We start from the raw sequence: 27,926 nt of genomic DNA on the forward strand, positions 1-27,926 counted from the left end.
CGTTTCCATCGTCACATAATGTTAGGGTGTGAATTGTCTCACTGTCCTAGTTGAAAGGTTATCGCGGTGTGTGCGGTGACCCTCGCATCATTGGTTCACTGACGCACCGAGTTAAATTTTAAATCAATCTTACAATTATTGGTGTCATAAAAATCATATGTCGATACTGTATGAAGGCGGCGTCTTCGTTCTTCGGGTTGTGCCATGGCACAACGGTCCTCGTTTCAGTGGTGGTGTGGCAAGAATACTACGGATTTCGAGGATTTCGAATGGAGCTTGCAGTACACTTTGTACAATCCCTGCTACGTTGATTTCGTCAACGCCATAGTGCAATGGGTCTTTCTCATACTGTTCATCGCCGGCCTAATAATTTGGGGCTTGTGCTGTGCCAGATTGCGGCGCTATCACTGCAAGACTCTTATCCCCTTCCCGGGACACAACGCTCGATGGATTTTAGCCTTCCCCCTGCTGTTTGTCCTGCTCTGCTCCCTTGGTGAAGGTATATTGTCGGACGTTAGCCGGAACGACATGACTCAACCACACCTTTACGTTCCACCGTCCCTGGCCTTCGTCAATGGGCTAGTATTTCTGGTTTACTACCACTATTTAGAGTACTGGAATCGACCTCGTTTAGCCTGGCTGCTACTGCTTTACTGGATCTTTGCAAGTTTAGTGCAAATTTTAGTCCTAGTCAACCTAGCCCACCAACAGCTGGCAGCCGATGTTTTCCGATGGTACACGACCGTCGCATGTCTCATCATGTACCTTGTTTACAGCATCATTGAACTCAATCTTATCCGTTGTAAGGTAGGTGTACAATTTCAATGCCCCGATCGTCCATAATCATCGGGCAATTAAGATCGCTGCTCACAGGTATTCCAATCAATCAGTCGCCAAATCTACTAAAGGTCTTCAATATTGCACAAGTTCAGTCACTCAATTCATTACAATATGCATTGATATTTCGGTCATCGAGGGCAATGTAATTTGGTCCGTTTAAACCACTTTGATTGTATCTGACCCGACAAGTCAAAAGTCATTTTGGTGCGCCATAAATATTTTACGTTTGACCCCGGGGCCGAATGAGTATGAAACCTTCTTGTGTTTGAACCAAGGTGCCATAAATTAAGTTCATTTGCATTCCGTCGATGTTCTCTAAAAAGTAGACAAACTTTGTACAGCCTGCCACCATCAGTGAGCATGCACATACGTCATCATTTGTTTGCCAACAAAGGTCAAGGCCCTCTTTTTCTTACCGTAGAAACACCGGCTGCTTTATCGGGCATAGGAGTCCGTGTTTATTTATCCATTTATCGGACGTATATAGAGGCTTAGCATCACGTCTTGCTTTCTGACACATCGTACTTTTAAAAAGCCGACGACCTTCGGGTGGCAATATGTCAAGGACATTTAACCTTCATAAAATCAGTGTAGCTTCCGGGATAAAAGTCACTAGAGGTCCTCAGTAAGCTATTTCTTGTGTACTCGAGTTGTAGTAAATGATAAAGTCAAGGCTACGGAGACACAATATCGGAATCTTTATCTCCTGTGAATCTATATCCAGTATTTTTTTAAATGTCAGATTTTTGTTCTAAATCACAACAGTCTAATATGATTTCGCAGTAATTTACGGACTATAAATCTGAAGTGAAACTTGAAACCTCAGCTTTAACTTCGATTTGTAACGGTCGCAGCTTTTCACTGAATATGATGCATGTGCTCCAATCGTATGGCTGTGCAAGGTCAAGTGAGGGTCATCTGAATGACGATTCTGTACGTTTTGGATACGGTACAACGAGGTTAAAAGTCGCGATAACGTATGTTAACAAAAGCACCGATTGCAGTTTCCTGTTTTACAATCATTTAAGAAGCAAAACAAAAACGCTCTTCAGCTTCATCACTCTGTTGTAACTGTGTTCCGATTACTTACATTAAGAAAAATTACCAATTGAGACATTGGTAACTAACAAGTAATTTATCAAAAGGCATTATTATCAACGAAGATATATGTAATTATGAAAAAAGGCGAAAAGATCATTTTTTTCTCTTTTAGCTGTTCGGTTTCAAGTATGAGGAACCGGACTATCCCTTTGATTTACGAAGGAAGAACATGGTATATCACCATCGTTACGTCAATCTACTCTCGCGTGTCTTGTTCATCTGGTTGTCATGGTTACCACGACTTGCTACAAACAGCCGCTGGAGATGGAAGACATTGGCGCCCTTCCCGAAGAACACGCGGTTGACTTTCAGTACCAGGAATTTAAAAACGCTTATGAGGAAGAATGCGTATGTTGTAGCTTACATGTATATATATATATATATATATATATATATATATATATATATATATATATATATATATATATATATATATATATATATATATATATATGATATCTGTTACTTGAGTTTCATGCATCCTGCATCTGATGATTGAAAGATGTATGAAACTTAAGTTAAATATATTATTAGTTTGTATTTGAAGTAATTTTTGTTATTATTTATAACGCACTTATTTAGCGTGTATGAATATATATATATATATATATATATATATATATATATATATATATATATATATATACACATATATATTATATAGATTATTCAGCTTATCAAACACGAAACACTACCATATTACATAAATGCCATCCGATGAGCTTGGGGCGTATAAATATCATGGTTTAAATTTGTTGACGGGTTCATGCTTCGTTCAGGTTTTTAATGCTATGATATTTAAAATGTATTTAAAGTTAATAGAAAGCCTGTAACAATAGTGCATGGTAAGCCTTTGCTTAACTTGAGAACGTTCGCAATTTTACATTGCGCCTTTCATCTGTTTTGCGTATTTATTATAGACGATATCATCTTAATCTAGTTTATTAGCTTGTTCAAGAAATTATTTGCAAGATACTTGTCAATGTGATGTATTTCTTTCATGCAGGCTATTGCCATCTCTCCGACTTATAGTCGGTATCATGCTAGAATAAATGTTATATTTTTATTTCTCAGTTCTCAAGTCGTACTTTAATAAACACTTCTCACCACTGACTTTTAGTGTGAAATCCCGTAAGTGACATTTTGATAAGGAAATGGTAAAATGTGTCTCGTTGGCAAGAGAAAGTATTTTGTAAGCATAATACTTTTCTATTCCAATAAAATAGACTCTCGTGCGCACGAAATCGTTCCAAGTGCGTATGATATATTTCTATTGCTTTGTAAACTATCCCTTTCAGACTTCTAATGCGTCGAAGTTTTTAAATATCATTCGCAGGTTAGAGCCAAGAAAAAGAACGCTACACCCTCGCTATGGAGAACGTATGGTCGTGCATACGGCAAGCAGATGGCCATTGCGGGCTTGTTGAAGTTTATATCGGACCTATTTCAACTGGTTCCCCCTATCGCTGTTGGCGGAGTAGTTGCCTATGCCTCAAACTTCTACTACAGTGACACTACTTTAGCGAAGCCAGTTTTCGTAAGTCACTTTATTCAGAGAGAGAGAGAGAGAGAGAGAGAGAGAGAGAGAGAGAGAGAGAGAGAGAGAGAGAGAGAGAGAGAGAGAGAGAGAGAGAGAGAGAGAGAGAAAGAGAGGGAGGTACAAATGAAATTACGTTCAGAATGATTCAACCCTTGATCATGTATGCCATAGCTGGAGAAATGCCATAAATACGAGTTTGGTGCACATTCTGACTTCCAAGAACGCTTCAATATAAGTAAAATGCGACGCTTAGGCCAGACATAAAGATATTGTTCCTAGGATTTGTTTGGCAAAGCTCCAGAGGCGTTGAGCAATTAATTTTTTTAATTTGTTTACGAAGCAACAAATTCTATCACTGGTTGGATTGTTACTGATGACGTCAAGTATAGATTTTACAAACTGTATCCATAGTAATAAAGGCATTACATGTACAGATAGTATTTACAGAACAAATTATGAGCATTTCCACATGCTCTCAGAAGAAAAAAAACTGTAAAAATATGTACAACAAAATGGTTCTAAAAGTAAAAGAATAGAAGTGTTGTCTTATTAACGTCCTCAAGGTGGCATCAACATTTTGGCTTTTAATTTTACTTTGCTCTCTTGTTTTGACCTCTTCACCACTGTCCCGACACGTTTTATGCAATGTATGGTCTACAATACTGTAATACGCTCTGAAAAAATTCAGAATCGGCTAAGGAACCGTCTCAGATTGTCTCATAAGTTCAAAAAGCGAAATTCGTTCGTTTACGGGGGGGGGGGGCGTTGATCTACATTCAATTCGTTCACTTCACTTTCGCTCTTTTATTTTTTGATCCTAAGTTTCCTTTACATTGTGCGTAAAAATATACTTGTCAAGAACTTCACTGTCGTAACAACAAATTTTGCTGTAACTGTTTCCAACTCGTTCGTGTCATGCTATCGTCGATTATATTACTTGACGATGTAAAGTGGTCAGGGGATACATATTCTTCAGTAGCTATAGCAAAATGCTACATTGTACTCTCAGGCAGACATCAACATTTCGCACTTTTGAACTTTCGTTTTGGGGGAGGGGTTTTCTTCTAAACGAAGGAATATCGTTTCTTGAACTTATACTACAATTTGAGACTGTCCCTAAGTAGAAGCGATTCCAGGGAACAATTTATTTTTTTATTCTGGCGTAACCGTGAATGAATTGTAGTTTGCGACACTTTTGCCACAGTTACCGAATATCGGCCTGTGCCAAACGAATGTATTCGGAAGCAACAAATCAAAAATGAAATATACAGCAAGAAGATGTTTCAAAAGATCTCATCCTACGATAGGAATGAAGCAAGAAATTTGGCAACTATGTTAAGCAAAGACGGACATAAAGCAAGTGAATAACAGGAGACATATATCGTCATTGCGAATCAAGATCCTTTCGTGCTCGATTGAGGGACCATTAATAAATCAAAACGAACAAACAAGTGTCAAAAAAGAGGAAACAGACAAGTCCTCTTATTAACATATTTTCAAACTTTCTTATACCGGCAGACAACTCCTTACATCACGTTCAGCGAGTTCATAAGCAACGGCTTTGTATTGGTCTTCCTGATGTTTGTAACAACTGCCATGTTTGTACTGACCTACCAGTATCATTTTTACAAGACAGTCGTCGAAAGCATCCACGTTAGAACCGCAATCCAGGTAATCTTGATATCGTTGCCACATTACTTATGTTTAGCACAACAGAGAATTCAGATGTAGATTCTAATTGACAGATGGCAACAGCAGGGTCAACAAAAAACGATTCCCATGTTCTTGACCAGAACTGTTGTTGCCAATGCTACAGCGACATCGTGCACGGCTACCAACAGTTGAGAAACCGTACATCGTACGAGTACATGCCACAGAAGTTTAAAAATAACCACCACTAATCTCTCCGATAATATCTTCATCACAGGAAGTACTATACCAGTAAGGTTTTTATTTTTACAACTGGAGTATTTTTGGTCTTCAAAGTAATATCGCTTTCGCATTTTTTTAAAAAGTTGGAAATCGTGAATTCAAACTTGAGATTGTCAACGCCGTCGTCTTTACTTGTAAAGTTATCCTTACAATTAGTTGAAACTCAGCAATTTGGAATTTTTCTCTTGAAAATAAGCTGGTTTTAGATTAACGCTTGATGTAAAGTGTAAAAGAATGTTTCAGATCGCAGAACCACAGAACAAGGTTACTACATGTCTCCACAACATACCCGAGATTGTTGCAAATTCCGAGCAATTATTTTACGTTGTTATAGCAGGCAACGACTCGCATGGTGGCTCAACAACACTCTGTTTTGGATCCTTTTCCAGGCTTACGTTTATGAGAAATCTTTGCGTTTACCGATGTTCACCATTTCTGGAGGAGAAATGACGATGGGACAGATCACAAACCATATGTCAACGGACGCTTTCTCTGTCATGTGGATGTTTCAGTTCATACATTTTGTATGGACTGCGCCCATACAGGTTTTGTAAACGAAATAAATTCTACACTACTTTTTGACGTTACCGTGCACTAGAATTTCAACGGCTATGAAAATATTGTACACACATACACACACACAAACATACTTATATACGTACATACTACATACAATGGTATAATATATACATATTAATATATATATATATATATTATATATATATAATATATATATGCAGACAAGACTATAGTCTCCAACTCATAACCTTCAGATAATAATGATATTAATAGACATCAAATCAGGTCAAATCAGGTCAAATAATCATTATCATTCAAGAAAACTATGAAATTTACCAGGTCAAACGAATATATCGAAAATGACAAAGGCAATATTAGTCATCTTGAACCACGAAATAGTGGTGGTACTAGGTGTCCGGAATGGGCAAGCGTACCCTGCCAGCTAGCTGCACCCGTCAAGATTGACCCAAAGCGACAAATCCATTGTTATTTGGTGAATTCACCAAATTACTTTTGTGAGTCAAAATTTGGTATGCTGTCACTCATCATTCGAGAAATAGACAGGTCATATTTTGATACAACATCTCCGTATCGACCATACAACTTCTTAAATGATTTCACTAATCTACTTTCTGAGAATCCTTGCCTTACTAACTTTTGAGCTATCCCGAGTCTGTAAGATCTCATGTCACGGCCAAGGTCTATGTATGGCAAAGAATTGTTGTAATGGTGAGAGAGTTTACTTTTGATTGTGTAGGTGATGATAAACTTGACCAAAATCACCACTTTCTTACACTGCAACTGTGTAAATAACTGTAGAAGCAGCCTAGGATAAAAATGTAAGGCAGGCTCAATGGGCCATTAATAATTTATGCGAGTCACGTGGCAGACACGTGATCAACTATCCATGAGAAGGATATATCCCTCTACTATAACGTGTTATGTTCGGTCATTGTAAATAATTTAGCAGAATGAAAGTCTTTCACACTGACGGATGTTTTTTATGGCTGAACTGTTAAATCGTTGTATTAACGATATAGCTTGTATGATAAAGTTAAAGAAAAAATGTTCGTAAAGTGTTTATAAACGACTCCTTGGCTAATGAGGTTCTGCAGCTTGAAAGATTTTGATTGTAAAAGGGTCGGTAACATGCTTTGAGCAAAGCTGAACTGTATCCGAGTTCTCTCGAGGCTTTATCTAAACATAGCCGTCAGCATAGCTCACGTACAGACTAAAGACAAACACAATACATTGTAATAGGATGCCCGTCCAATAATGCTATTATATATAATCATATTCAAACGGAATAACTTGGGAAGTTGGATTGAAAATCTTCTGAAACTGCTGATAACATTTTTGTCAATACTATTGTCTTTGCAGGCATTGTTGATTCTCATTCTGTTGTACGTTGAGCTCGGTGTAGCTGCATTGTGTGGAGCCGCCGTCCTTCTCATTATGACACCAATACAATTCAGAGTCGGCGCTGCGATGTCCAAAGTACAGAAGAATGTCATGGTAAAAATACAAGATACAGTAGTGTTACTCCATGTTTCCTACTCCGTTTGCAGCCTTGAACCGCAAAACTCCATCCGGGTGTTTTGATGTGATTTTACAAAATGATGACGTTTCATTTGTATTCAGCTATGAAACTAATCATACGCACTGTAAGATAGTTTACACATGATGATTTATTGAAGTTTTCTTGAAAAAATGAGTCTCCTTCGCCCGACGAAATCATTGCAAGAAGATATAATTATACAGATATAGATAAGATAATCTCCGATCTAAATGAATTTAAAGGCCGATAATTATACATTAAAGGCTAGTCGATGAGTCAGGCAAATTAAAGCGTCTTATTGTTGAAAGCATCAATCAAGTCGATGCAAAGAAGATAAATAAATACATGCTGTTTTTTTTTATTATGTGTACAGTTATTGACTGACGAAAGGCTGAAGAAATCCAACGAATTACTACAGGGTATAAAGCTGTTGAAGCTGTATGGATGGGAAGAGCTTTTCTGTTCTGCCATCGAAGTCGTCCGAAGTCAAGAAGTCACGAAACTTATGAAAAATGGTCTTTATCTTGCAGCGACATGTACGTAGCTTGACGTTTTAACCCCTGTCGCAAACCACGGTCACGCACTAGAGTTTCTTGCTATTCTTGCTGAGTGATTGAGATGGGGAATATTTTTACCGTACGCATACAGTAAATCTTACAGTTGTCGTATGTACACTAAACAAAATCTGCTGTCAGGAAATCGTTAAAAGAACGGTAAGCATCTGAAACTTGAATAAAGAAGAAGTTCAATAACTTTGCCTGGTCCTCTTGACATCAGTTTTTTGGTACAGCGCAATTGTTGTTAGACTTAGCGAGAAGCCATCACTGGGAAATGTATGGGGGAATATGAAAAAGAGACAAAATTTCAAATTTATATTGACTGCATGTGTTAGCAATTGAACTCTTAACCAACTGTACACAACCTTTTGAACTCGGCGATTTCATTTTCTATCAAGCCAGACTAACCAAATGAAATACTCATGTGACTTATCACAATCTTCACGTATAAAGTGTTTTCATACTTTAATTTGTTTTCCGACCTAGGGTTCTTGACTGATGCGGCACCGGTTACTGTAACTCTAGTTGTAAGTACATCAGCATCTTTGAGATGTTATACAAGTCGTGTGTTACCGCCACGTCGGTATTTAAAGTTAATAATTTTCGAGACCAGATACTTGATTTTTTTTATATCTACCTAAAAATACGTAACCGTATGCAGATTTTCTCGGATAAAAGGTATTGTTCTGTGTGCAGTTTGAAGATCATGCTCAGGACCCCTCTCTGATTCCTTCACTTGAGGATAGAACTCGAATATTGTGCACATAGTATTTAAGCATTACCAGCTGGTTGACCTAGCCGTTCTTGCATGGCCGATAAAAAAGTGAATTTCTGGAGCCAGACACATCACTGTAATTCCACATGCAAATTAGTTCCTTCCTATTCGCAGTCATTCGCAGTGTACTCGGTAATCAGCCCAACGCCACTGACGCCGGAAGTGGCCTTCGCCTCTTTGGCTCTCTTCAACACATTAGTGATACCCCTGTTCATGGTGCCGGTGGTTGTGAGTCACACAGTCAACGGATACGTCAGTACCCAAAGGCTTCGCAAATTCTTCTGTGCGCGCGAAATCGAAAGGAAAGAAATCCAAGGGGACCGTCTAACAACGGAGAATGAAGACAACGGTCATGGCAGCGAGTCCCTCGACTTGCACCAGGTAAATTGCAATTTGATTGAGCATACAGGTATGACATTGACGCTTATAGCTTGAAAAATCGTAAACTTCTGTAAGAAGCATGCTCCTGGCAAAGATGGTCAGACTGTCAAGTTCACAATGCTTTATTGCTTAACAGCTTTTTGTGACTCATTTTGAAACTCAAGGAGTAACTTAATAGTTTGCATCCGCTTATTTTCGATATCGAAAATTAATCTTTCCTGCTATAGAGTTAATACAGGAATGGCGTTCATTTTCAATTTTAAGTGTCGGGAAAACCATAGATTATTTCGTTTCCTTAGCACCAAAATTTGCACTGTGACCCACATTTGTATTCTTGCTTTTGTCAAGAAAATCGTGGAATCTTTCCTTGAGGAAGTTTGGAGCAAAAGTTGAATTCTTTCAATATCGAGGCGTGTACTACCTTACCTCAAAAATCTTTTTTAGATACCAGAAGTTTATGTGAAGTCAAAACCTAGCAGGTTACCATCTGGATATATGACCCTGAAGCAGTCTCTACTAACCAGCGAAGGAAAAGACACTACACGGTTGTTAACCAGCGGGTCCAATATGTACGGTACCTTTGACGAGGAAACCAACGTTGACGAGGCCAAAATTCAAACAGTTGACGATGACAACAACGCTATCGAGGTGAGCAATGAGACTCATGAATGTTTTTGTCATAAAATTTTAAGCTTTTAACGGACACGGCCTTTTTTATAAGGCTGTGCTCGTTTAACAATTAAACGGAACTTATCGTTATGAAATGACTTTTCTTGACCACAAATATTGTGTTTCAAACCGTAGATGAAAATGTGTGTATCGTATCATGCGTATCATTCACAGCAATAAAAATCACCAATAACCACGATAAGACCAAGAAAAATAAAAAATATTGTTTCTCATCCAAGACATATTGCGAAAATGATGTGGTGACGCGGGTTTTTTCTTCACAAAATTTTGTTATTCTTCAATCAACAAGAACGTGCAAAAAACATGAAAACAACATAAAAATTTACGCAGAGATAAATGCACAACAGTGTTGCTTTTATTTTTATTTTTATATAGCAACAGTTCTGTGGTTTGACTTTTAGCAATGCACAGTTTTGACTGCTTAATATAACAGTGACATATGTGTACAGTTCTGAATGGAGTGTTAGTGTCAATTATTTTGTTTACAGTTCTGTGTTAAAGAGCACTGTATTATGCACTATCGTCGCGTATTTTTGCGATTTTTTTTCATATTATTTCCTCACGAGCAGAGAAAAGATTGACGAGGCGGGTCTAAATTGACGCGCTTGAGGATGAGAAACAAACTTTTTTATTTTTCTTGGCCTAAGGGCATACTTCGTGCTGCGTCTTCTTTTGAGCATTGTCATGGTGTGTTTTCGATTATTGAAATATCAATTGCATTGATTTGAATTCATTTTGTAATAGAAAAGTGCTAGTTACTTGAAAATGCTGGTGTCTTTACCTTCTCGTTTTTGTATGACTTCAAATCTCCCGACTTTGCAGCAATCGGTAAATGATCGGTAGGCAGCCAAGGGGCATGGTCTGATACGGCCGTGGAGTAGAATTATAGTAGGAGACCACGATTGGCAGAATTGCGCCTTGTTAAACTATTTTTCCTCCTTATTTGTGCATTAAGGTACACGAAGGGAACTTCACATGGGACCCTGAAAGTACAAAACCGACCATTAGTGACATTAATCTGCGCATGCCAAAAGGTAATCTCTCGAAGAGAATCACATTATTCTATAGGCAGTGATTTCATGGTACAATATTCGTAACAAAGGTACCATTGAATATTTACCCGTAAAATGCCTACCTCTCGTAGTGACGCACAGGTATTATAAACTAGGATTGCATGAACAAATATGTATATACTGCAGTAAATGCTACATTGTAAAAGGTTTCGTGATTTCAGAAATTTTAGAATATTTTGATACAGTTGGTGTTTCATTCGATATCTTAAATTTATTCATATAATGCGACATTGCGGCTGTTTACCTAAAGTTACTTGGTCGATATTTACATGTTCACTTACGACAGGAAAGTTGACGATGATCGTCGGTCTTGTCGGCAGTGGTAAGTCTTCTCTGGTCTCTGCGATGCTCGGCGAAATGACGAACATTTCTGGTTCGGTTAATTACAATAGGTATGTCTAACATAAAGTACGTAAAACTATGAGTAACAATTTTCTTCATAAGAGAAAAACTATTGACAAAATACAGACGGATATCAAGCAAAACACAACCAAACAGAAAAAGTTAGTCTGGAATTCATCAATATCGTCTGATGTAAATTTTGAATTCTAACACACTACCATTTTCGTGGCCGAAACCACACTTTGGCTCTCCTTTAAAGTGGTTTGCGTTGACCCGTTGGCATAATAAGACCAACTAGACATATTGTCTAAATCGAGGTGTTGTCAACACTGTCATATCAATTGAATTGATGGAACTGTTTGACAGCGATATTACGTAGACATGTGACGATGTTCTCTCTCTCTCTCTCTCTCTCTCTCTCTCTCTCTCTCTCTCTCTCTCTCTCTCTCTCTCTCTTTCTTTTAGCGACCACGGTAGAATATCCTACTGTGCCCAGAAAGCGTGGCTGCGGAATGCAACTTTGCGAGACAACATCGTCTTTGGCGAAATGTATGACCCAAAAAGGTAATGCATGACATGTGCACAAACATAACATAATCTTTAAGCAATCTTTATTTTCATAACAGTTTCGAATCGTGCAAACGAAATGCCATGCCGAACAGATCTATCTGTGTAAATATTTCCAACGACAAAATTTAAGTTTTTAATCTTTTGTTTTACCTAATAGAAAAGCAAGATACTTCTTACTTAATATGACTAGATTTTCTCAAAATCAAAGTTAGAGAATCCGGTAATGAGTTCGGCTAGTGAAGCACATAATTAAACCTCATTTGATACAGTCATGTTAGTTTAACTAAAACCTCTAAATTTCAGATATCAGCGTGTTTTGTCCGCCTGTGCTTTGGAACCAGATATTGAAATCTTACCAGGGGGCGATATGACTGAGATAGGTGAAAAAGGTATCAATTTGAGTGGAGGACAGAAACAACGAGTGAGTGTAGCTAGGGCAATGTACAGTCAAACTGACATAGTTATTTTGGTAAGTTTTATTTTACTGTATACAAATTTCTAAAAACATGCCGCTACTTACTTATAGTGTATCTCCAAAGACTGCACATTCATATTAATTTAGACCGTTGATGGTGCGTCATGATTGATAGATTAGCTGATTACAGACAATACAACTTAATATAGTGTGCACAAATGTATATTGCTGTGTCACGTGTCAAGTCTTAGATGATGTGGTTCCTAATGATGTATGTCATCCTGTAGAACTTTTTGATACTCTGTTTTGACCCCGTCTGTTCACTTCCTTAGGATTTTATCTGGCGCACTTTAATTTGTGTCTACATTTACTAACTCGCTTTGTTGCTCGTGTTTTGTCATTGTTAGGACGACCCTTTGTCGGCACTTGACGTGCACGTTGGCAAGCAGGTCTTTGAAGAAGGAATACAGAATTTCCTGCTTGAAAATCAGCGTACAGTTATCTTGGTCACGCATCAATTGCAGTATCTTCAGGAAGCTGAAAAGGTATGTTAGTGAATGAATGAATGTGATTTGGCACAGGCTTGTTTGGTCTGCCCGTGCATTTTAGGTTCGTGCAAATGTAAATGGATTTTATTCAGTGACAATAATAATGAGATAAAATAAAACAAGCCATACTGCAATAAAGTCTGAAATGGAAATATTAAAGGGAATTAAAACAGTCGATAAATGCTGACACAAACGTCTACCAATGCGCAAATCCACAGTTAACAATGCCACACTTCATTTCCTAAGATCATTGTCATGGACAACGGTAAAGTCTACAGACAGGGAGACATAGGCGAGATAGCCAAACTAGATCCGGATCTCTACCGAGAATGGAAAGAAACCGCGAACCTGATCAGCGAATCAGAGGGCAGTGATGGGGAAGCTGAAACAGCTGAACAAGAGCGAGAGAATCTGAAGAAACAGATCTCAGTCGTTGGGGAAGGCGGTGAGAAACGGAATGAAGGTAATGTGAAATCATGGTACACCAATGTCATGGTTACGACATTTCTTTGCGGACCACATATATCAAAGCACATGTCAGATATCTTGTCAAACTGATGTACTTCGTCAGATTAATCTTTTCATATTCCCTAATTGTTTAGCTTTGCACAGTTCTTAAAACCAAAATTTGCACAATCATACATTTTATAATTTTTGCTACCATCAAGTCACAAAATTGTTGATACTTTCAACGAGTACACTTATGATATCTTAACAATGTCAACATTTGTTTGATTTGTAAATGTCGTAATCGGATTTTACATTTTTTATATTTGTGATAGGTTTTATATTTGTTTTTCTTATTAATTAAATTATACCTTTATACCTGTCATTCGGGTAAATTGTTTGTTTATTAGTAAATAAATAAATAAATAAATAGTAAGTTAGTTAGTTTATTATATTGACATGAGGTCAAAATTACATATTCTTTACAACAAACGTAGCAATGTGAATAAGGAAACCTCCCAGCCAAATGGACTTATATGTCACTTTGAAAACAAAAACAGAGGGAAAAAGGGTGTACAATACACAATAGCAAAGGTAAAAATTACACTAAGTGAGCCTATACAAACTTTCTTTTCTTCGAAGAAATACTTTTTCAATATATTTTGCTGTGTTTCTAACATTATATTGTTGAAATATTAGCTTTAACTTTTCTGTGTCTGAAATATAACTAACTTGAACTTCTGTAAGACATTTCATATAAGTTGACCTTAAATCATCATAAAATGCACAATACAATAGAAAGTGAGTCTCGTTTTCAATAGAATTACTCTGACAAAATTCACAAAGCCTTCTATCTACACTCTCGTGACGAAATCTTCCACTTTCGATCCTAAGAGGCAATACACCGGCACGAATTTGTGCCGTCAACGACCGCTGTCGACGTGACAGATTCAATGTAACAAAGCTTTCTGCTCCATAATGAGATTTAAATAAAATATAGGTACGTAACTTAGCCTGTTTTGACTAGCATTTTCTAGCCAATCAGATTCAAAAATTGACACCAACTTTCTCGTAACCATGGAAATGTCAATGTACAATAGGTTTTCCACATCTAAATTTAAATTTAAAATATCAAAAATCTTACATATCTCATTTGACCAATTATTGTAATCATTTAGGGTAAAGTCCCACAAGAAGACCCTTCTTGTAAGTCTTTGTTTATCCATGGCAAGAAGTCTATTCCAATAACGAACCATATTAACAAGTCTGCGATTTCTACACGAGTTCCAATCAGTATCACCTGTAATTGCATGAGTTGGTGTAAACCTATGAACTCCCAAATAAAATCTCAAGGCACGGTTTTGGACTACATCACATTAATCATGCTTTCCAAAGCCCCAGACTGATGAACAGTAGTCAAGAACAGGAATAACGCATGCATGATATAATTTTGTGTAAGAATCAAACCCAAAAGTTTTTCAAAACTAATACAAAATAAATAAATAAATAAATAAATAAACAACAATAAGAAGATAAATAAAGAGAGAAGGAACATGATTCAACCTCAACTAGGATGAACTGCGCTAGTCATAATGTCGTAGAGGTGATTTACAACGCATTCTATACTTCAGTACAGAAAGTACAAGACTTCATACTGTAGTGTATTGGCACTAGTGTCTCATCTTTCTTCATAAATTAACTTTGAATTTCCGCCATTTCCGTTAATGTCTCCTTTTTTCATGTCATGCGGGCGGTGTCGTTTCAGCGGGAGTTACCATCATTGAGGAAGAAGAGCGAGAGCGGGGTTCGATTTCGTTGCGAGTTTACTACTCCTTTGTGAACGCCATCAAGGTGCCGTTGTTTTTCCTCTCGGTGTTACTGTTGGCCCTTGGTGTTACCTGCATGGCTGTCACTAATTTTTGGCTGTCACAATGGTCCGAGGCTGGCGCTAACATTACGGGTATGACCGAGGTATGATCTAGTAGTCAATTCTTGTGCATAATTCGATCCTTCACCGTTGTATCTGACTTTATAGATGCACATCTCTGTCATCAAATATGAAGCTTTCCGAACACAGTCGTTTACTTTAGGAAAAAATGTAAATGAACATTACCACGATCCAACCACCTGTCTGAAGGCGATACTGTTAGGATTTATTGTCATTTTGATAAAATGGTTCACTTGAAAGAAGTCACCAAAAATTGAAGTATGCTTACTGATAACTCATAGTTACTTATCTGTACTCTGCAAAGGTTGTTTGTTAAATGATTTGCTGTTGACTCCTCTGTCATCCATGGAACATGGAACATGCTGGTAATGTCTTTATCCTTTTTGTAAGTTTCGGATATTGTTCTCTCGCAGGAAGAAATAGATGAAGACACTAAGTACTACTTGTCAGTCTATGCTATATTGTCTTGCACAACAATGATCTTACTAGGGACAGTTGCAACATGCTATATCACCTTCGCCATCAAGGCCGCCAAGCGTATACACTTAGCTTTGATACGTCACATCATTCACGCGCCAATGAGATTCTTTGACACAACGCCGATTGGTCGAATTCTCAACAGACTGGCGAGTGACACGCAAATTATTGATCAGGTATGAACTACAGCAAACATTTACTTGACTTTCGTTTCAAGATTGTAGATTTCAACGATACTTACTCTTGTACCTAAAGACTGTTGCACATTGCTGTCCAACTTGCATAACGCTGTAGACAGACTAGGGATTTTGGTAATTTTATCTTGAGTATACTTGCTCAGTATCCCACTTTTATATTCGTACATTTGAAAGCCAAATTAAGGGAACAATTTAGTAATCGGCGCCAATTAACCATTTACATGGAGGTTGAAATTTGTGGTGATAAGGTAGTAAAATCTGAGTAGTATAATCATGCTTTTGAATTTGTGACCGATATAGCTTAAAGATTACGTTTGAAACATCATATTTCCGGATGTTTTGTTTGTTTATTATGTCTTTACACCTCAATCTGCATTATATGCAATAAGAAAAATTAACATGCCGCTGTTCTTTGGTCGTTAGCCATTTAATGGTCTGAGTCCATTCTATCTTGAAATCAACCGTAGTGACTTCCTAGTCTATTGTGACAGTTTCAAGAAAATGGCTTGTGACGACAGCGTTTTCCTTGCATTTTCTACATTCATGTTACTATAATAAGCTGACACTCCTAATCCACTACCCACTGATAGCCTGCCACCTTTCTCACACCAACTTACATGGACTTGTGTTTTTTCCTCACCAATCACAGAAATTATGGCAAGCCGTATACCTCGTCATTGAGTCGTACATTCAAGTCATAGCTGCTATCGTGGTCAACACAATCGTAACACCCATATACATAGTCGTCATAATACCCATCATCCTGGGGTATTATTTCATACAAAGATACTTCATCACAACATCGAGGTAAGAGATATTCAGTTTTTGGTTTACCACAGTTTCATAGCAGTCACACAACTATATCTCAACCGAACGTAGAACACATGGAAACATTATACATCTGCCAGTCAGTGGACTCAACACATACGATATTCACCCTGGTAATATTTGTAATAGAGATGCCAAAGTAAGTTCGTTTTAAATAAAACAGTAAAGATAAACCCATAGGATATGTACAGTGTATATGTTACGCCAGCCTAAGCGTATAATGTATACTTTCCCTTACAAAATGAATAATAGATTGTGTAATAGCCGATAATGGGTAAAACTGTACGAACGCCTTTGTGATATTTTTTTGAAACCTTTTTTTTTGATTTCCGTAAGAAAAGTATTTCTAAGATCTTAGGAAAATTTTCCGGTCCCGATGATGAAAGTAAGAAAACCTGTCCCTTTTGTTTCAGAGAGTTGCAGAGGTTGAATAGCATCTCAAAATCACCAATATTCGCCCATTTTTCGGAAACACTGGGAGGGCTGTCAACTGTAAGAGCTTACAGGTAAGAGAGAAATCGCTGTACTAGTATAATAGCGTTGTGATACACTTTCCCTGTCAATAACATCCTGGGGAAGGGTACTCCCACAGAAAGATCCTTAAGCATAGTCCATCTGAAATATAATTGAATACGTCGATAGCATAGAAATTAACCATATGCTAAAAGGAACATCTTCACACGCAACAGAATAACGCTAAAATTTTAAAATTTGTCAAGGAAATTTCTAACAATTGGCCGTTTTTGGAATATACATTTGATACATGTTTTCCACGGAAATGGCACATTCCCGTATGGAAATGTTAGAGTACCCTTTCCCCTCTCTCCGGGGGGGGGGGGGGTGGTAACACATTACAGATAAAAGGATTTATCTGTTGTTCTGGTTGTGAAAGCTCAGACAGTCTCTAAGGATTGATGTATAGCAAATATACATTAGGAATAATCGAAGAATAATCTGCAAATAAGCCAATAATCCAGGTGTCCAAAGGCTTGTGTTCAAGAACTTGGGTTAAATACAGCGCAGGACGCAAGGCGATTGCCATACTATATAGACTTGGTTGGAGCACTTTTACCAAAATCGAGTGTATTCCCGCTTGCGGATGGGATATTGATGTTGCATTGTACAAACATACTTGTTCTGGCGAGGTACGCAATGGGAGCACGAAAAAAGGCAAAGATGATTTTGAAAATTGAGCGACCTCCAGCTATCCAACATGTACAGAAACTAGAGCGCCCGCGACCGAGCATGATGTACGACTCATTAGGCAGAGAGAAAGGAAAACTTAGTAACTCTATAGCGAAGCTTGAATCAAGTTCTCTTAACAGACAGTTCTAAAAACAAAATTTTAACAGGTTTAGGATATCTGTTGAATTATCTCCGTGTATATAGAAATATGTCTAATTTCTCTTTGTTGCGGCATCAACCTTCTTTGTCTGTTTAAGAGACCGTTGTAGCACTGGTACTATTTTACTATTTTACCGTGGCTGGCGACGCATTGGCTAGAATACATGACATAATTATTAATATAATTCTTGTTTTTTGCTTCACAATTGAGCAGAGATAGTGAATAAACAAGATGCCTGTGAATCTTCTGTTTACTTAAATGACCACTACCCATCTGACATATAAATTGATATATGGCGGGTGCCAGGGCAGGATGCGCTTACTATTTTCGAAACACCTGACATCACTTCTTGGTCTTCTGGCCAGAGGTCCATATATCTTTCTTTCATGATTATGACTTTGTTTGTGTACCGTCTATTTACTGTCTGTTCTGTGCTGTTTTGTGTCTATGTTTACAACTATTGTCTTGCGAATTCCGACCTACTGTCTTTGGATTATGGATTGGTATGATTGCGATTATATGACTCTATCACAGTCACTCTTAGCATAGTTGCCTTGTCAAGCACTTTCATCAGGTCATTGCTAAACGCGAATGGGCCAGGGCCCACCGTTCCATTATTCTTTTTGCGAATAAAACACACTCTTTCGTGTCAATTTAAACAACGGATGAATTCAAAATGAGTTACTGTGTTGAGAAACCGATCATTATATATTACCAGACTGAGTGCTGAGTAGTTTATTTTGTATGGACTTACAAGCCGCAGCAAATCAATGCAAATTATATATGAGAACAATATTACTTTCCTCGTTTCAGGGTAGAGAATCCGTTTCGTCGGCGAATAAAAGAAACAATCAGTACTAATAATGCAGCGTATCTGTATTTAGAAACGATGAACAGGTGGTTAGGAGTGCGATTGGTAGGTACTGATTACGTATTACACGGCACACAAAACTTGATTTTGTTACAAGCTGTCGATGTGACCAAATAATGGTTTTTTTTTTTAAGAGTCTGTCTTTACGGCTATGTTTGTTTGTCTCTGACATAGACTCAAGTACAATTGTGATAAATTTGGTGCAGAGAACTAGAAACAGTTTTACAGTGAATAGAACAGTCTATGGTGCAATTAACCACACATCACTTTGTATACCTTTCTATTCATTGTAGATATTGTTAATTGATTGCATGTTATGTTTTTGTCTCCTCAGGACTTTATCGGTGCCTTGATTGTATTGTTCGTCGGTTTAGCCTGCCTCATTACCGTGGCCGTCGGCTCTTTACAGCCAAGTTACGTCGGATTGTCATTGACATACGCACTTAACGTAAGGAAGTAACTCAATTACTATTATGACGAAATGAAACTTATCATTGGCACTCATTATTGACGTCACAGAAACGAACAATAGTCATGTTGTATAATTATATTGGTGTGATATACCATTCGTCAAATGTGTTGTGACAAAATGCTCCCATTGCCACGAACAGAAAATTAAGCCAAGTCTCTGACAACAGAATTCATGTCTGTAGTCTGTCTGTATCAAACAAAACCAATGTTGTTTAGATGATAACCGTTTACAAACTCCCTTGGCATTGACACACTCAATCTTGAGCACTGAAGCCAGTAGAAATTCTGTGTGCATGAGAACAAAATTAGCAGTGCGAGGAATGATTAAATGACGGTTAACAATCGACACCATATGGTCATGTTAACATCTCATCATGTATTCAAATGGTCTTATAGAAACATAGCTTTGCCATAAGTTAGGCACATCCTATCTCAACGTTGACCTTAACTGCCGATGGTACGTTGTCATTTTCCTCTTCAGGCCTGGCTTTCTGCTAACGAATACGAAATTACCCCTTCATAATACAGGTTTAGGCATCAAAGGTATAAATAACCCAGACAAAAACTACTTCTTGTACAGAGAATTTCTTCCTTGATCAACTGGTTGCAACATACCACTAGGTGATTTTTGTTTTGAGACAGGACGAGAGCGAAAATTTCGGTTCCTTTAATTCAATACTTATACCTGCATCGTTGAATTGTAAGGCACAGAATTGTGGATTTATGTAATTGCATTGCAGATGGCTTCATACATGAACTGGATGGTGAGACAGACTACCGATTGTGAACTGCAGATGAATGCTCTGGAGCGAGTAATGCATTACACACACATTCCCATCGAAGAGTACCGAGGTAATTGAGAACTTTGTTCTTTCCGAGATAAATGTGCTACTTGCGCAAACACTTCACATTAACAGCATGATCTTAGAACAATGAAATGACTTGATCAAATTTAAATATTGTATATATTATAATCATAGTGTCGGATCGAACTTTGACACCCAAAGCCCGAAGTGATCTTAAGTGTATATAGTTTGTTTCTTATGTATATATTCACTTCTTCCGTCTGAAGATTGCAGGATGCGCGAAACTCATTTAACAGATATCATTACTTTGTAATTGAAGTAATTTCGTGTTATTATTTATAACGCTCTGCTTTAGCATCGAGCAGTGTAATTTCCCAAGAGGACATCTGTATAATTATATATATATATATATATATATATATATATATATATATATATATATATATATATATATATATATATATATATATATATATATATATATATATATATATATGAGACAGCAAGGTATGTGAAAGTGATAGTGTATATCATTTGACTTTGTTTAAGGCATATATGACCCGTCCACTGACTGGCCTAATCAAGGCGATATTCAATTTGAAGGCGTGTATGTACGCTACGCCCAAGGACTGGACTCAGTTCTACAAGATGTGACGCTTCACTTCAAATCAGGACAGAAGGTTAGTTTGGCAAATTTAGTTTTCAGACAGGGAAAGTTACAGTCATTTGATATGCTTTTATGATTGGTGTACATATTACGTATGGAATATTTGAGGAGACAAAATATAACTGATAATGCTCAAGAATAGTATCGGAACGGTCAACGTCACGATGCAGCTTTTGTTTATACCACTTGCCATCTTCATTTTCGTAACTCAAATCTTTTCTCACATACAACCCTCAAAGTCCACTTTGCAAGATATGACTCCAAATTCAACTTGAAGTTATGTGTGAACGTCTTTTAACCCATGTCTAACCATGTTTTTTCACCACGAATTTGTTAATAGGTGAAATGTCCCGTCCTTGTAAATATCAATTGCAATTCAATATGCGGTAGTCATCGTAAACGTATGTTCTCCTTGAAAATGCACCTCTTGTTACACAAATCCTGGCTCAACTTTAGGCCGTTTTTTTTTAAATGAACTGAAGTTACTTGAGTTTGTGAATACACCTATGGTTGAAAATTTGCAGAGTTCAACGATCTCTTTATTCCTCGATTTTTCAACTTTTTGAGTATTTTTCCTTTTAATCTTTTTGATAACTTTACCAATGTTTTGAAATCGATGTGGTCGCCTTTTTTGACAGTTATTAATTCTGATGAAAAAATTAAGGGTGAACAAATGTTTTGGTAAGAAATTCTAAAGAATGTCCATACGCAGTTTTGTCGCAAAGCATGGTAATATTTTCAGATATTTTTAAAATACCATCGCTCGACTAGCTTCCAATCTATACTTTTAATCTATCTTTACAGATTGGCATTTGTGGACGCACCGGTAGTGGAAAATCCTCGCTCACATTAGCGTTGTTTCGAATGATTGATACCTTTAAAGGTAATAGTTCAATTCAACGATATTTTTAAATTTTTCTGCCTGGAATAACATCTCGCGTGATTTACGATTGGAATATCTACTGACGAAACAAGGCAGGTATAGTATTTATCGCGAGAATAGAATGATGTCTACGTTTAAATGAAATGAATTATGTAAATATCATTTTTCTGATTGATAGGCCGTGTCTGACAGCTTTCTGAAGTACACCTTACGTGGGCATCTGATCTTCGGTGATACGTCCGGTTAGATAACAGGTGATTGTAGGCTACTTGTTATCCTTACAAGCAGGGTATATTGGTTCCTTCCCAGCGCATAACATCATGCAATGTGGTTTACCTTTTATACCATGACACTTTTACTCCAAACGATAAAAAAGTGATATTGGTGGTTCAAATATTAATGGCCATTTTCTCTTAACTGAAAGGACGTATTGTCATCGACGACGTTGATATATCACACGTTGGCCTACTTACTCTTCGTAGTCGGCTTGCTATCATACCGCAAGACCCGGTACTATTTCAAGGGACCATCAGGTAAGAATCGTAGGCATCATGCCATCCTGTGTACTGTCTTACGATGGCAACCGTTACGGCAAGGCAGCTTACTTTATTGGTAATTCAATCTGAGAAGAGCTGGCAAAATATTAGCCTAAATTTCACATCACAATTTACAATCTTGCTAATGTACGTCTCCTCCAAGAACCTGGTTCAGTGGTATTGTTGGTGAGTTGGCCTAATAGAATTAACTGTTGAAGGAAAATGACAGGAGAGAAAGATACGTTGAGGAACCATTTTAAAATAGACCATGGAATTGACATACGGTTACAGCTAAGATTGAACAGACAATGGCTCACTTGACGAAAGACAGTTATGACTCTCAGGCGAAAGAGAAATAAATTAATGAAAAAAGAAAGATTTTAACGAGGGTAATATACACTCTGGAGATGCAAATCTACACTGCGAGTGAAACAGACACTTTGAATATACAGTTTGAAGTAGACGCGCGGTTTTAAAATAAGGCACTTCAAGTTCCACGTTGGAAATATATACACACAAAATGTTTGATATCTTCGACAGTGCACAATATGGAAAAAATTGCCTTTGAATGCCTAAGCGAAGAGAAGAATATTATTAGGTAATGTAAGTGGAGATGTCGTTAAGTATTCTTCTTTAATATTGTCATGTAACAAATAAATATATATTACTCCAAGGTTTAACTTGGATCCGGAAACTACACGAAGCGACGAAGAATTGTGGGAAGCGTTAGAGATTGCTCAATTAAAAACACTGGTCTCGGAGCTTGACATGAAGTTAGGTAAGGCTCTAACTAACGTCTGCATAAAGTGGTTAAAGTTAATGTATGGGGTTTGATAATGTGCACACCATTTTGTCTGGTTAATACGTCAAGAATCAAAGAGCTTTAAAATGACCCCCTCCCCCAAGTGGTAGACCAAAACCTTATTTTGATAGTATCGGAGCTCGAATATCTGTCTGAGGCGCATTCTACCCTAATGACGCTTTTCAAGACTCCCATCCTGCATCAATAAGTTTCTTTGTCTCGTCATTAACTCTTCATTGATTTCTGCACAGATTCGGTGGTAACAGAAGGCGGGGAAAACTTCAGCGTTGGCCAGAGACAGCTGTTTTGTCTAGCGAGAGCCTTCTTGAGAAAAGCACGAATCTTGCTCATGGACGAGGCAACAGCATCTATTGATATACAAACGGTATGTAGTGTATGCAGTATCTTTATGCACCTAATAACATCTGCAAGCCTTCGAGTGTACCTGACATATCAAACGTATCCTGCCCCACTGTCAATTATCACAGTTGTAGAGGTGTCTTCTTGATATAGCCGAGCTAAAGTATTCTTGTCTATCGATGAGTACCTGACACTGTCGTTCTTGTTTGCGATTGGAATGGTTGTTACAGTGATTCAGTACGCACAGCAGGAAAGGAATTCCATAGAATACGGATATTATATTTTTGAATGAATCTGACCCAGTACGTGATACTGCCAGATCAATTCGCGATCATGCTACATTCGCATTGCGGGGAACAAACAAACGGAACGACTTTTGACTTCTGTATTTACAAACAATTTTTCACTCATCCTTTCCGTTCTGGTAATGCAAATGCATAATTACTATATATTTGATTACATTACTATGACTGAAGTATCATCCGACGTGTCTCAAAAGTAACCGATTTGTTTTCATTTTATCTTGCATCATGAACAGGACGCCGTGTTGCAGAATGTGGTTGCTACGGCATTCGAAGATAGAACCGTCATAACAATAGCTGTAAGTCTCTTTACGAATCCAAACTACTAGCATCTCTAAGAAAGCTTCACCTCTCAATGTATATTTTTCACAGTTTTTGCAGTTTTTAACAAAGGTATATTTCTACAGCAAACAATTGGTTTCTTTACCACTCACATTGGATTTGCCCACCTTCCGTGTTGTAATTTCGACAGCACAAACGAAGCAGTGCCTAAACTTAGTTCGATACCTTTAATTTGCACAATAAGAGAATGATTACTGCTCTCCTAACGCTTCCCTTTAGCTTGTCATTCAGATCTTACACTCCGCAAAATTTCTCATTTACCATAAAATAATAACCGGGATTCTTGTTAAGATGGCCCCATTTTAGGTCCACACGACCTGTATTTCAAAGTTCTCTATCATAAAGGACACAGAACTGTCATCCGACACCTTCACCGACTTGTTTTACTCTTCTATCTGTTACTCTTAGCACCGTATATCAACTATTTTGGACTCCGATATGGTGATGGTATTGAGTGATGGTAAAATCATGGAATACGACACACCGACCAATTTACTTCAAATTGACGACAGCATGTTTTCATCGCTGGTGAATGGAGATAGTAAGATATAGAAGAAAATCAGTCCTACTTACATTTTGAAACTTATTCATCGCCTGAACCAAGATAATGCGAAACGAATTATAATGCAGGAAAATCCTATTACGATGTCTTTCCTGTGGTTATACATTCTTATAGACTAATCCCAATGCGCATATTCTCTTCTTCTGTTTGAAATTTAGATAACAGACATACTTCGAGCAAATCACTTATTCATCTTTGATGTCCATACCTGATCTGATAGAGAAACCCAACTGTATAGGAATATACATAACTGGAGATGTGGTGTTAAATAACTAGAGTTGTGAAAAATGACAAATTAAAATTCACTATAAACTTTTTCTCCGAGAAAGTGTTACATATGAATATTTACTAATAACTGTTCGCTCTCTTTCATCACATTATTGTAGGTTGGTGGTATGTGGCCATGTTTTCAAATTATTGTTATTCCATGTTGATGATGTTAACTGACCTGGAAGTCAGTCCCGATATTCAATGTTCGCTTTCTGCCAAGTGTAACAAGATAGCTGATTGGTCTTTGTGTGGTTGTGCTCTCAAAAGTTCTTTAAAGGGTCTGTTGCTTTCCATGTTTGTTTACTCGGACCAATATATTGTTAGTTGTGTTGTTGCTTTTCTTTCTCACTGAGTGTATGTACCTCTGTTTCTTTAGCTGGTGCCTTTGATGTAGGATATCAACTTGTAGTTGCTTGCTACCCTCTGTTGCTGGTTATGACCCAGAGGAATGTTTAAATAAGTATCAATCGTACTTCATTTTGGTTTGATTTGATATCTGTTTCTTAATTCAAAGTGGAAGATGACATCTGTTTCTCAATTCAAAGTGGAAGAAGAAAACTTACTCATTTGAATCGTCCACTGCTTCCATGATGGACATTCACTGTATCGTGTACCTTTGTTCATTACTGTTGGCAATGTAATGATCGATTATATTCTCTCAATTATTAAGTGAAGTAATGACAAAAAACGCAATAAATATGACTGTGAATTCGGAAACAATTAAAAAGAAGACATCAAAGCAAGGTGACCTTTTACATGGACAAAAGACCTGCATATCAGATTTGACAAAAATGTGTGCACTTCTTATAATCCAAAATGTTCGCCTTCAACGCCTTCAAAACTAAATGGTTTGCAACGATCAAAAGCTAATTCATCTTTCCGAAAAAAAAAAGCCAGCCTTAGCGTTCATAATGAGAGAGTTCAGTCTGAAAGTAAGCAAAACCCCTTACCAATTTTAACCGTAGGAAATATACGTTTTGTTTATTTATTTATTAGCCTTAAAACCCCTTTAGGTGTATCGTTTTGCACACCAAAACAACTACAATAGATGTTTTATTCAATTGTTGAGCCATATTGTCTTTGAAAATGTGATTATTTCAATCTTTTCTCACTTTTGTGTACCTACCTGTTCATGGCGGCCATATTTGATTTGCCAGTCGAAAACTATTTAGTTGTACCTTCGTTGCCAATATTAGAAAAAATGTTCTGTAGTCAAACTTCGGTCAGCATTTTTACATAACCTTTTTTTTGATTTCAAACTATCTTTATCGAACAATTTGATCAATTTGAATAAGATAACTAAAGTAATCAAAAGGTGCGCCACTCAAAATGGCAGCCTCTACAGAAATACGCAAAACCCGGCAGACACGTTGCATATACACGTTGGTATACTCTCAGAAACAACGTCTTGACATCCGCTGGAACAGGTTCTTGTAGCATTGAACTTTCCCATTTGAGTGTCGCAATCTCGAGCTCTGTTATCTTTGTTGAGAATGTATAATATTTTAATGAAGTTAAAACTGTCACGATGAGTTGCAAGTAGGTGCCACAACTCTGTTTGTGAGACAGCTTTAGCTGAGAAAATATCTCCTAGCTTTCAACTGTAATTGTCACTAAAAGGCAGCTACATTCATGAAGAACAAGTGCAATCAAATGCTCAGCTATCGATCCAAACAGAGTTGCCCTAAGCTAATTTACTGTAACTAATCAAGGAGTCATTTACCTTAAAATGTGTCATAACACCAAAGCTAATCGTTTATATTGTACATACACTGTTACTATCTCACACACAGAGAGTTGTGGCACCAAAGTGAAACCCACTGTAAATGTTCTTGTCAAAACTGTCACCCATGTCACATTGTTGTAAAGTGGCTATTTCCATGGGTAGAATTATCAAATCAACTCCTTATACACAGAGATATATCTCATCGTCCTTGCGCCTTTGATTTAAATTTCAGTGCATCGAGTATCCAAATCTGAGTAAGTCTTAGGACAATAATCACATTCCTCCTCTGAGATTTAGTTAAAGTGTTCAGTCAGTTCATTTGTACGAATTATCTCCGGTATGCATGTACATACAGCATGCAACGGGGGTACCGCTTCCTTTTCTCAAAATTTTGAACAGTGGGTGACATTTTGGAATTGCCACTTTCTTGCCTTTCAATCAGAATGCAGTGATGAAAACTATGCAAACCACCTATGCTATACCATGCTCTTTATAAAGTAGTTGTCCAATATAGTAGACTTTTTATTGGAGATTCACATATTTTTTCTGCCCCACGTGTAAAGTGTAATTCCGCTTATTATTAAAATCTAAACCGAATTTTCCAATCAACGTGATTGGAACTATTTTGGGATAATTGGATGGTGAAGTAATGTCGATTTCATCTACAAATGTAATCTCATCTACTTTTCTTTTTACATTACACAATTGTTTTTATGAGTAATTTGCAATATTGCAACAATCAGCTATACGGCACCTAATACTTTTGAGAAATTTGAAAAATATGAAAATCCAATTATCCCAAATTGGTTCCAATCGTGTCAATCGAAACACACCTGGAAATTGCACGTATAAATCAACAGTAAAGATCTTTCAGGGAATGTTATTCACCATACCTATGCAATGCCGTTCCTTTTCACAAGCCACAATACCTCAACGTTACAAGCACAATGTAGATTCTACTAAAGCCATAAATTACACATCTTTCAATTTTGTAAGTTTTATTAAAAAAAGCAGATATCAAAATTGTTATATTAACTTATATATAAATGAAACGATTAAAGATCCGCTAGGCTATATACAAGGACATAAGTTCTCTACAAAATCTGCTTCTGAATAAAGAATTGTAATTTTTATTCCATTCATTCATTCATTCATTCATTCATTCATTCATTAATTCACTCATTCAAGAAAATAAAATGACATTTTTACAAGAGGAAAGTATTTTGCCGTTCCTGTACTTTTGTA

At 37.2% G+C, this 27,926-nt stretch overlaps 1 protein-coding gene across 1 annotated transcript; it reads left to right on the forward strand.

Annotated features, from left to right (window-relative positions):
* Positions 1 to 86: 86 nt before the first annotated feature.
* On the forward strand, positions 87 to 27,899 carry LOC139135436 (ATP-binding cassette sub-family C member 9-like). The gene is made up of 30 exons (XM_070702814.1): positions 87 to 807; positions 2,054 to 2,289; positions 3,278 to 3,478; positions 5,000 to 5,152; positions 5,803 to 5,958; positions 7,313 to 7,447; positions 7,864 to 8,026; positions 8,534 to 8,574; positions 8,937 to 9,203; positions 9,648 to 9,851; positions 10,849 to 10,927; positions 11,253 to 11,358; positions 11,774 to 11,872; positions 12,182 to 12,347; positions 12,701 to 12,838; positions 13,088 to 13,304; positions 15,054 to 15,259; positions 15,650 to 15,889; positions 16,560 to 16,717; positions 17,152 to 17,244; positions 18,897 to 18,999; positions 19,289 to 19,402; positions 20,166 to 20,277; positions 20,781 to 20,911; positions 21,703 to 21,781; positions 22,206 to 22,314; positions 22,992 to 23,095; positions 23,371 to 23,504; positions 24,018 to 24,080; positions 24,532 to 27,899. Exons 2-30 carry the CDS (start codon positions 2,170 to 2,172, stop codon positions 24,673 to 24,675), a joined length of 4,035 nt encoding a protein of 1,344 aa, XP_070558915.1. The 5' UTR covers positions 87 to 807; positions 2,054 to 2,169; the 3' UTR covers positions 24,676 to 27,899.
* Positions 27,900 to 27,926: the final 27 nt, after the last annotated feature.

This window comes from Ptychodera flava, chromosome 6, assembly GCF_041260155.1.
Source record: "Ptychodera flava strain L36383 chromosome 6, AS_Pfla_20210202, whole genome shotgun sequence".
Lineage (NCBI taxonomy): Eukaryota > Metazoa > Hemichordata > Enteropneusta > Ptychoderidae > Ptychodera > Ptychodera flava.

Coding starts and splice junctions, on each gene's coding strand:
- LOC139135436 (XM_070702814.1), top strand. CDS start 2,170: ATGGTTACCACGACTTGCTACAAACAGCCGCTGGAGATGGAAGACATT. Junction 9,852..10,848: donor ATGACAACAACGCTATCGAG/GTGAGCAATGAG, acceptor TTGTGCATTAAG/GTACACGAAGGGAACTTCAC. Junction 11,359..11,773: donor GGTTCGGTTAATTACAATAG/GTATGTCTAACA, acceptor TCTTTCTTTTAG/CGACCACGGTAGAATATCCT.